General features: G+C 33.8%; 1 protein-coding gene across 1 annotated transcript in view; it reads left to right on the forward strand.

Moving 5' to 3' along the window:
* Positions 1–686: 686 nt before the first annotated feature.
* Positions 687–12,121, forward strand: part of ATP11B (ATPase phospholipid transporting 11B (putative)) — a gene marked incomplete at its 5' end in the record, with an annotated part of 99,673 nt that continues 88,238 nt past the window's right edge. The window contains one exon of the mRNA XM_025042257.1: positions 687–701. Within this exon, the coding sequence (XP_024898025.1) occupies positions 687–701 (15 nt within the window). The remainder of the gene's footprint in view (positions 702–12,121) is intronic.

The raw sequence follows: 12,121 nt of genomic DNA on the forward strand, positions 1-12,121 counted from the left end.
GGAGGCGGCCGCTTCCTGCCCCGCGCTGCCCGGTTCCTCCCTCCTCCTCGCCGCTGTTGGGCGGCCGCGGTCAGGCGCGGAGTCCAGAGCGGGGTCGGCGTCCCGTACCCCTGAGCAAACGCGGCGAGGGAGAGGAAAGAGGCTTGCGTTTCCTGCCTCTAGCAATTTGGGACATGTTTTGAGTGAAGGGGAGGGGAAGAATTTGTCTGCAGCTCCCTCTTGTCAGTTTTCAATTAGTGTCACGATTCATTGTTGCTTTGATTATCGAGGAGGGTACCTTATCTCGTCTAAACTCAACGAAAGAAATGTTACAAGGCCTGGGTGAGGGAAAGAAAATAATCACAACAGCCCGTCAAGTTTCGGAAAAGGTGTACGACATTTATGAAGGACTACATTTTCCTTCCTACTTTGTCCTCACCCCACCCCAGGCGAAACTTTTGAAATGTAGACCTTACTTTTCCCTGTTCTCCTAAAGGCAGTTTGAGCGAGACAGGTTTGGAACCCATGGAATATCTGGAGAAGAAAATGAATCGTAGAAGAGGATGACTTAAGACATTTCAAAAGCGCTACCTTTCTCAGAATTAATTCAGAGGGAAAAATCTTTCCTACTACCTCCTGGCAACTACAAACGCTGAGGCAGCAGTGACAAATTAGGACAGAAATTGCTCCTGGCCGAAGAAGCCTAACCTTGTCCCTATGAGGTCTGTTGCTAGCTGCTCTTTAATTTCTAAATCGCATTAATTAAATTCTTCCACAATTTAGTGGTTTTGTTTACTCATTCAAAAGGCAGTGAAACAAAAACGATTTTTGTCAGACTAAAGCATCGTTAACTCTTTTTCCCTGCTCTGGAACAGCATTTTAATGTTAAGACTTAGGAAGTATGCTGTTTCAGAACCGGCTTTCTGTTGATTAATTTTGCAGTGGACGTCCGTCTAAAAAACTTATAAATAAAACTAGAACTGCCTGCCACTCAAACAAATGTTGGCTCTCAGTGTTCAGCTAATTGTAAATTCAGATATCCCAGGTGTATGCCTTATTAGGAAACCAAGCTAATAATATTGTTATACTACTATATTGTGGTAATACTTTGGCTTTGTTGCATTAAGCCATAACACAGTAACTCGAATCTGGAAGTTAATTATTATAGGTCTGATCTTATGCTTTTGATTTGACAATCTTCATGTATAGAAGGCTTAGTTACCTGATGGTGTTTTTTTTGTATGATGGGAAGATCATTCTAAAGTGGTTCTCTTAAAGCTTTTTCTAGCAGATTAAGACAGCACTTCTCAGTGTTAGGTATTTTTGTTAACCTGAATAAAATCTTGGTTGTTTAACCGCTCGACAATACGGTAATGTTTTTTTTTAAATGGCTTTAAATGAACACAACTAAAGGGAAGGGCAGGAAGTTGTGTGGTTTAATTTACAAGACAACTGCCTTACCAGGTGGTTAACAAGTTGAACAAGTTGCTATGCATAAAAATGCTATCTCTGACATTTAGTTGCTCACTTCACTGGTTTTATTTTTATCAAATCTAAGTATGTAATAAGACCTCTGGCAATGTAGGCCTTTGTGACTTTGATTAACATTGTACAGTCACTTAACTGATACATTAAGGATAGTGGATAAACAGTAATAAAAGTATATTTTTACTATCCCAGTCATAAACAGCTATTTTAGTTACTATACCAGGAATTACTCAACTTAAAGTCTAGTTTAGATTATACTTCCATTTGATCAATGGATTGAGTCTCATGTCTTTTTAGCAATAGGTTCATTTTAAAAGTTCAGATAAAGGGGGCAAATTTGAGAAAAGCAAATCACAAGGACAGGTTTTTGGAGTTATAAACACTTTATTGATTATATGAATTCTGATGTTGAACAACTTATGTTGTCTTGCCAAAAAAAAAAATTGTCATTTTATTACAGAAACAACTGTATGCTCTAGTAATTTCTTTCTAATTAAAGAAATCTTTGACTTCTTATCTCTACAAAGTGTTTTCACTATTTGACACGATGAGAAAAATCAGGAGGTTGTGAGGTCAATGTTTTCCCTTGGGGGAATAGAGTGAAAAGAAAAGATTGAAATATCCTTTCTTTTTTCTTTTCTTTCTCTTTTATTTTTTTTTTGCTCATAATGCTTAAGTTATTTTACACTAAGAAAATTTTCTTATAATCTTTTTCTGGTACAATTAGTATTATCCATAGTGTACCCATTTCTAACAGCATAGTTTGTGTAATAACTCATTATAGTCAACAACACCTTGATCATAATAGTGGAAATACCAATAGCTATTCATTGTATTCTAATATTCAGATTTGTGTGGTAGTCGATGACCACATTGGCTGTTAAAATTAAAATTCTAAATAATTAGATTAGATTAAAAATGAATGTGACTTAGCTACTGTGTTGGATAAATAAGAGTAGAACATTTTCATCACAGAAAATTCTACTGGACAGCACTACTTTAGACTTTTAAATGAAAGTCTTTGTCAATACATGTATTAGTTGATTTGAAACATTTATAGAGCAATGCAATGCTATGTTTTTAAAGCATTTACTGTGTGCAGACATAATATGCTAAGTACTGAGGTTACAAATGTAGGTCAGTGAGGGCCTTATTCATCTCTATGCTCACTGTCTCATAGTACTTGGCACATATTAGACATTGGGTACTTGTTTGCTGAATAGAGGAGGAAAGAATGAATCCATAGTAGTGTTTCTGTGTTTAAAGTGACAAAATTTAAGATTGACAGGTACAGAAGAAAGCTAGAAAATTACTGTAATTTTACAAAAATGCACCTTAATGTTGTCATACTAAGATGCCATTTCTTAAATTGTACCATAAATGTAGTCCCTTCAGATTTGTGTTGGCAATGGTGGAAGGGCTGATAAGATCGTCTTCTAATTCAGACAAAATGGAACACTTCTTCAACTCTCCCAACTTTCTGTTCTTTTACCAATCACACTTACTGAACTTGCTTATAGCTATACTTAATTCTTCCCTTCACCTGTTACAAACAAAGGTATGACCATCCATTTTTTAAGCTAACTACTTGTGCTCTTAATCCCATTCTCCACAGTCCCCATCAGTTATCTCTACTAGTATACTTACTCTTACTTTTTTCCTTTTACCTGTGAAAATGTCCAAGCCTCCCTCTACTATTTTGTCCTATACCTAAAAATTTCTAATTATTTTCAGTTTTCCAAAAAAAAAAAAAAAAAGGCCTATTCTGCATAACTGCTCTCCAGAACACTTGAAATGTGACTAGTCGAGATATTAAGTATATGATACACACAGGATTTCAAAAACAGTAGGAGAAAAAGAACATAAAATATCTCAATTTTTTATGTTGGTTACATGTTAAATAATATTTTGGAGATATTGGGTAGAGTAAAATACTATTACAATGAATTTTACCTTTTTTTTTTTTAACTTTTAAAAAATGTGGTTACCAGAAATTTAAAAATTACATATGTGGCTTGCATTTGTGGCTCATGTTATAGTTCTAACTAGTGCTGCTGTGTTTCTGTATAACACATTAAGTCTAGATATCTCACTCACTAGACTAGACTGTAAATATCTAAGGGAGGGCCTGTATCTTGTTGGTCTTTATATCCCTTGCGCTCAAAGCAGCAGCTGGCCCATTGTAAGCATCAGTGTGGAAGTACCTGCATTCTTTGCCTTTCTCTCAAGGAATGAATCAAGAGTAGAAGGAAGCACAGCCCTATGGTGGTATTATTTTGGTGTGTGATTAATAGGTTTTAATCTCAGGAATTAATGTTTAAAAACCTAGATCTTTGAGTATTTTCTTCTTTAATCTCTATGTTCAGACATATATCTTAGATACCCAGTTTTTCATTTGGTTAGGGAGGGTCAAGCACTAGAGGAATCTTAAGTATCCCAGCAGCCCTAAAGTGGGGACCTTGACCAGATCTTCCAAAGAACCTTATGATTACCATTCAGTATCCCTTTATCCTTGCAGTCTATTTTCAACATAGCAGCCAGAGCAATCTTATTACAACACAAGTTAGATCATGTAATTCCTGTGTTTAAAACCTTCTAAGGACTTGCCTTTTTGCTCAGAATAAAAACCAAAGTCTACTTGACCTGTATCCCGCTCCCCACCCGCTCCAAAACCACTTCTTTCCCATCACTCTTCACTAACTCTCCTGGCCCCTTGCAATTCATGTGTCATGCATACAGTACTTCAATCTCAGATCTTTGCCCTGGCTGTTACCCCTGCCTGGAATGTTCTTCCTCCAGTTATCTGCTGGCCCTTTCACTCCTTTCATGTCTTTATTCAGTTATCTTATATGTGAGGCCTTTTCTGGACATTCAATGTAAAATTGTAACCCGCCCCAATACTTCCCTATCTCCCTTCCCTATCTCCCTTCTCTGCTTTTTATTTCTCTTAGCACTTATCACTATTTAATATATCTATAATTTTCTTATTTGTCTCATTTATCTTAAAAAGGCAGGGATATTGGTCTGTTTTGTTTTAGTTCTCCATGTAACAAAAGCTGTTTCTCAACTCTGCATCCACTTGGAGGTAACACCATTTCTTTCATTTTTATTTATTCATTCACTCAAACATTTTATGAACACCTAGTCTGTGATAGCATGTTGCTAGGCTCTGACACTATCACCATGAATTCTGTCTAGACAGTCTTCTAGGAGTCTCTTCTTCCCTACTGGATATTTGCATTGTTGTCTTTTTTTTCTCCTAATACAAAAAAAATACCTCAGTGACTATTCTTATTTAGGTTTATGTGGGTTTTTTTTTTGCCATTAACAAGAAATTTACTCATTTTTTAAAAAATCCAAATTCTATTTTTGTCCAGAAAAATCTAACAGGTTTATTTATAGTTTTATAAAGTTGAACTGGAAACTTGTTCACTGAAACATTTTGACTTGCATTAATATTTTATGTCCCCGCATATATATTAAAATTTCACACACAAACAAAAATGGAAAAACTGCCGATGTCTGATTTCTGTCCCCTATTTTTCCACTTACTATCATATACTTAAGTTCCTTTTGATCCCATGGAGTGGGGGAAGGGGGAATGAAAGCTATCGTTCAGATCTACCAATAACAGGAAGAAGAGAATTTTTTTTAAAGAATGAAATGTCTCCCATCATTGTGGATTCTTAAGTACGTTCTGTGTTCTCCACATTCTGCACATGTGCAGTGTGCTAGCTGGCTGGCTTTTGGTATAATTGTTACACACTTGGTATGTATAGCACAAAGGTTGATGTCTTGAAAAAGGCCAACTAGATCTCTCACAAAGCACTCAGTAGCTGCACTCTGGAAGCACAGATGTTTTTGAAGTTCTGAGCAATTTCTTGCTGCAGACACTGGAAAGAAAGTTGGAGAATCAGAAGTTCAGTGGACTTCTGATATCTGATTTCCCTGGAGTGCCACGGTTCCAGGCCTGTAATGATGAGGTTTCTTCACTCCTCCAGTAGAGGGTGCACTCTTGCCAGCGGCTTTTGTAGCCAGTTGCTTCCTCTGTGTTTTACCGCTGGTGAATTTGTGGGCAGTCCCCTTTGTACCAACCGTGGTAGAGAGACCTTGGTTACCCTCCTTCTCCTTGGGCTGGAGCTCAGTCAGTGGAGGCAGCCCGATGACAGTGCAGTGGCAGCTGCAAACACTGTTTTGTTTTTTTTTAATTGGAATACTTAAAAGTGGAATTGCTGGGTCGGGGGGGTATACGCATATGACTAGTACTAGATATGGCCAGAATATTTTTCAGAACATGAAAGTTCCCCTTTACCTACCTCTTGGTCAACACATTGTATTGTAGACTTGAAAAAATTTATTGATCTGATGGATGTGAATTGTAACTCATTTTGTTTTAATTTGCATTTTCCTGATGTTAATGAGATTCAGGTGTCCTGTATTTCATTCATATGACCAGATTACCTTTTTTTTATTGGGTTGTTTAGTTTGCCTTTTCCATATTAGTTATTTGTGTAGTCTGGATGCTAATTCTTTGTTTCATATGTTGTAAATATCTTCCAGTCTGTTCCTTGAATTTAACTTTGTTGTTGGTGTCTTTGATATAGACAATTTAAATTTATTCATAGGTAAATTTAATAGGCACATGATTTTTGCTTTTTATTACTTGTTTAGAAATTCCTATCCCAAGATCATTAAGCTATTTTTCTAATGTTTTCTTTAAATGGTGTTAAAATATATTTTTTCAACACTTATGTCCTTAACATATCTGGAATTGATTTTTGTATAAGGAAGAAAGTAAATAATTTTCTTTCATATGGAAAGTTAATTGTCCCAGTGCTGTTGATTGAATGAGTCACTTTTTCCCCCAATCTGTGTTGTTTACCTTCTCTGTCATAAACCAGCATTCTCTTTCAAATATCATGTTCTCTTTCTATTTCTCTATTCTGTTTATTCATCTGTTGCTCTTTTGGTGCTCCGCACTGTCTTAATTATAGAATTTTCAGGATAATTCTTGATAACTGGCTGAGCAGAACCCCCAATTCTTTTTCTTTTTTTCAGAATTGCATTGGTTCTTTACTCACATATGCGATTTATAATTAGTTTGTCTAATTCTGTGGAAAATCTTTCTAGAATTTTTATTATCTTTGCATTGAATTTGTTCTATTCCTGTTTTCACTTTTGATGATGTTGACGCTATGGGTTGTATTTTCATCTTTTATTTTCTTGCCATGCCTATGTATTGAGTATCTCTATCTGCCTGTAAATTATATAGGGATTTAGAAAATTTTAATGCCAATATTCCCTCTCTCACCTTCCACATTACTATTACTATAATAGTTTAGTTCTTTTTTTCTTTTACCAGCTTTATTGAAATATAACTCAACCGATTTACCTATTTAAATTATACAATTCAGTTTTTTTAGTATATTCATAGAGTTGTGCAGTCTTTCCTTTTTATTGCTAAATAATATTCCATTGTATGGATATACAACATTTTGTTTAACCATTCATTAGTAGATATTAGTTTGTTTCCACGTTTTGGCTATTAGAAGTAATGCTGCTTTGACTATTCAGATCCAAGTTTTTGTGTAGATGTTTATTTTCATTTTTCTTGGTTATATACCTAAGGAGTGGAATCACTATATTGTATGGTAACTATTTTTAACTTGAGTTACTATGTGGAATTGTCAATAGTTTTCCAAAGTGGCTGCACCATTTTACATTCCCACCAGCAATGTATGAGTATTCCTCATATCCTTGTCAACACTTGCTTTTTGATTATAGCCATCATAGTGGGTGAGGATTTGTAGTTTTGGTTTACATTTCCCTAATAACTAATGATTTCTAATATCTTTTCATGTCTCTTTTAGCAGTTTGTATATCTTTTTTTGGAAAGGTGCCTATTCAGATCTTTTGCTCATTAAATAAAACTTTTAAAAAGTGAATTCGAAGAATTTTTTTTATATGTTCTAGATATAAGACCCTTATCACATATGTGATTAGCAAGTATTTTCTCCCACAATGTGTGTTGTAGTTCTACTTCTTTTAAACTCAGAACATTTTCTAATTTTTTTAACAGTTACTCATTTTGATTTAGCAAAAAGGATCTAGTGATTTCTTTTACTCACCATTGTTCCTTGCATATAATCTCTTCCCTCTGGATTTTTATTCTTGCTGAAATACATCCTTTTATTTTTAAGCAAGGGTTAATGGGTGGTAAACTAATTTAGGAAGACAATTCTAAATTAACAATTACTTTCACTTTCACATATCAAAGATACTACTTATTCCATTGCTTTCTGGCATTTATTATTGCTGGTATCAAGTATGCTTGTAATAATTGTTACTTTGTTGGTAATTTCTCACATTGTTTATAAGAGACAATAAAGATATTTATTTGATAATTGATATTTCAGAATGGTCAAATAATTTTACTTGAATTTGGTACAGTGTATAGTATGAAGCACATTTTTCTCAATAAACTTGTATTGCATATTGGTATTCTGAGATTTCCCTTTGAAGAGTCCCTTGCAATGAGTGCAGTTGGCAGATAAAGCTCAAGTAGTTCAGTACTTAATCACCTGTTACCTAGGAAATTGTTTCTTCACTGGCTGGCTACAAAGGGACTATAAATATTTTTGCTTATCTCAGTTTTCCACCATACTCTTTAATATAGAAGTTCGGAAAACTGTAGCAAATATGTGAAGGTATTTCTTGATTCTTTTGTATTGAAAGACAGGGAAGTAAAGTATTCTATAACATTGTTTTCCTGTTGAAATTTAAATGTGGAGAAACTGGCCTTTAAACTTAGATATATGGGAGATCCTCAGACTTTACGGATCCAACTCTTTATGCAGCATAAAAGGGAATTGATGCAGTGCTTTCTACCAATGTTGATCAACTTTTTCTCCAGCGTATATTTGCAAAATAAAAAAGAAACAGGAATTTATTATGAGACAGTTAAAGCCCAAGTTCTTAAATAATCAGATGTTTTTAAGACTCTTCATTGTCTCCTAGATCTTGGGTTCCCTAATGATTATATTTCCTGTAGATTGAGATAAAGTTTTTAGTGATTTATAACGAAATGAGAAAAACTAGCTCAATGTAATGCATGTATGTTTGTGCGTGTATGTATGTATATGTGTACATGTCTTTGCTTAAATTTATAGATGTCTTTGTTTTAAAAATTTTTTAAATTTTAAAGAATTTTAAATCTTAAAATAGTTATAGATTTACAGAAACATTGCAAAGATAATAGAGAATTCCTCTATGTTCCCTTCACCCATTTTTCTCTTGTTAATATCTTACATTATTATGCTACATTTGTCCTATTAATGAGCCAATACTAATACATTAGTATTAATTAAACTCCAAACCTTATTCAGATGTTGTTAGTTTTTCATTAATATCCTTTTTTTCTGGCTCAAAATCCCATCTGGGATAACACATTATATTTAGTTACCATATCTTAGCTTGTTTTCCTTATTTTCTTTTTTGTTAATATTCTTGCCTGGAAAAATAAAAAGTTGGCAACTTTATATCGGTTTCCCAATTAAAAGGTTTTTACTGGTCTGTGAAGTCCAGAACATTGGTGAGAACCAATGCCTTCGCTTATCAGAAGTGAGTGTGATGACCACTAATAATTAATCTCTAATTTCCTAATTATGTTTTTTTCATTGTACAATAAATATCTATTAGTAATAAAAAAGTGAATATGAAGTTTAGAATTAAATCTAAAAGTGATGAACCAATGATCTGATTTGTGACAGCAATTTGAGCATTCATTGGAGATACGAGTATATTCAGAAAGCCTAAGAAGATATGAAGTCTGTAAACACGGAGTAACAATTTAGTTACTCAGTTGATGAGAGTTTATCAACTCATCACAAAAGTGTTTCTTAGAATTACCAGTAAAGAAAATGTGATAGTATATAATTTCAGCTCTCTCCATTTTTCATGTTCAACTAAAAAAATTCTCTTCATTTTAAGTGAGGTGAGATCCTGTCCATTTGCAAAGTTAATGCTTTATACCTTGGCTCTTGATCATTTTCTTTTCTTCTTTGATCCTCCAATAATTTTTTCTTTCCTATAAATGTATTTTTCTCCCTCTTTACCAGATTCTTTATTTCAAACCTAAAAATATGCTTATAAATTGCTTACACTAAAAATCTTTACTTTATCCAGCTTTTCAATAACCACTATCTCCAGTTCCCCACTCTCTTCTCCACTCAATTATCAATCTACACTACAATTATCAATCCATTGTAGTCCTTTTAACTATATTCAGTTGGTATTGGCAAAAGCCACCAATGATTTTCTAATAAGTTCAGTAGTTTTTTTTTTTTAGTTGAACTGATTCCTTTCTGCAACTTCTTCCTTGATTTCTGCCATACCACTCTTCTTGTTTTTCTTGCTCTCTGAGATCTTTCTCCTTTGCTTATTTCTCTTCTCCTACATGTATCTTAAATGATATCTGTGAGAATTCCATTTCTTACCCTCATTCTTTACTTCCTCTGTACACTTCTAATAGGCAGTCTCATACACATATTTGACTTTAATCATCATCATTATACTTGTTGGGTTTCAATTTCAAGTCCAATCCTCTTTCCTAACCTTTAAACATATCTAGTTGCTTACTAGGTGGGTGTCCCATATTGAAACCAGAAGATTCTAATTTGATCTTAAATATGTGAGGGGAAATAGGAAATTAAATGATGTCTAAGATTAATAGGGCCTAAGTCACTAAGGTTTTGTCAATTTCAAGTGGGCAGGGACTAAGTCATATATTTCTTTTTATGATCAGTGGTCCCTAGCACACTATGAAGCACATAGAAAGTACTCAGTAAATACTCTTTGGTTGCTAAAGTAAATTCTTTTCATTATATTTAGGAACATGCCAGAAGGCAGGAATTTCAGATCAGCAGTGTCATTTTAATAGTCATTATGCAGGATCAATTAACTACTTGCTGTAAAAACTGAAAATATGCCAAAGTATTCTTTTGTGTTTTTTAAAATACATTTTCAGAATTAGTTTGACCTAGTGTTGCTAAATAATCACTTCTCTGCTTAAAGTTTAATTTTCCAATTTTTATAGCAGTAGCTTTGGATTTGATGAATCCTTTTTTCCTCCTCAACCTTGTATAGACTTGTTTTACTTTCTTGTGAAGCTCGTTTCTCAGGTTTCTAGCATATAAAATTAATAAGACAATTGAATTCCACTCTAGTTTTTTCTCTCTTTTGTTTCAATTCTTGTCTACATGAGATTCATGCAGCATCTCTTTCTTTAACTTCAGTATTTTTTTTATGTTCTTATTGTTTAGACTTTTTACGTAATACATTATTTTAAATCCTTACTCGGAAATATTTGTAGTTTCCTGGTTTGAATACTGGCTGTACTGCTCATGGATAACCAACATCTTCTGACATGAGTGATTCTGTTATAGACCCAATATAGCGAATACTTGTAATGTGTTACTTTTTGGCCATCCAAGTATATCATTGCTTTTCAACCCTATTGATCCCAATGTCCCCTATTTCTAACAAATATTTTATAAATGCCCTTTATTCTGAAATAAAATTTAAATATATAACCTGCATATACAAATAACTTTTTTAAAAAAGAAATCAACATTAAAACCCTAGTTATCATGTGAAGGGAAAATAAAGAAACACATTTATATTAAATAATACCTTTTACAGTATGTAAATGCTCAGTTATAACTACACTAGACATAATAACCAGTTGCTATAATCATTGTGAATGCATGGCTATTAATGCAAACTACTGAATGTGTAGCGTATTGGTAACTCAAATTTCAAGTGTCATTTCCACTGGTGGTGCAGTTTTCTGAAACAGTGAACAATTCTTTATAAAGTACTGACAAAGCAAAGTATATCTTCAATTTATCTGGTAGTTGTATTCTTGTAAAATTCATAAATCCATACAAAATATTTTGTTTGTTTATATTTAAATAAGGGGTTCATATTATTCTAAAGAGATTTTTACCAACGTGAGTATCAGACATGGCATTTGAAAGTTGTCTGGTTCAAAGGATATTTCTTCGTTGGCAGGACTATTATGCATTGCAGGATGTCTAATATCTCTGCCCTACCTGCCCATTCACCCACCCACTTAATGCTAGTAGACAACCCCCCACCCCCAATGATTATGAAAATCAGTCTCAACCTTATTTCTGAAATGTACCCTAGTAATATTCCTTCCCTTAGGCTCATTCCCCAAAAGGAGTTTTGACTTTGAGGCGTGTAGTCTCTTAGCTATAATAGAGAGCTATCACTTTTAAAGAACATTTACTCAATGAGAATAGGAAATCACACTTAAGCAACCAATTGGAAAATGATAGGTGAATAGAAGAGCCTGTAGAGCAAAGTGTATGGTCATTTAGAAACAGTTCAGTAATAGTATTACTTTGATTTGCTGAATATAAATGCTTGACATTACATTTACCTGTCTGATAACAGGAACAGCTTATACTTTTATTCTATGTAAAAGCAAGAGTTACAGATTTTGAGAAACATTAAATATGTTTATAATTATGGCAAGATGAAAGGTAGGATGTCTAGACTGTGGAAAGTGGAACTGGTAGGAAGTACAAGATTGCTGGCTTTTATCGCTACCGTTCTTATTTGGTAGAGA

Source organism: Pteropus alecto, unplaced genomic scaffold (genome assembly GCF_000325575.1).
Source record: "Pteropus alecto unplaced genomic scaffold, ASM32557v1 scaffold88, whole genome shotgun sequence".
Taxonomy (NCBI): Eukaryota; Metazoa; Chordata; class Mammalia; order Chiroptera; family Pteropodidae; genus Pteropus; species Pteropus alecto.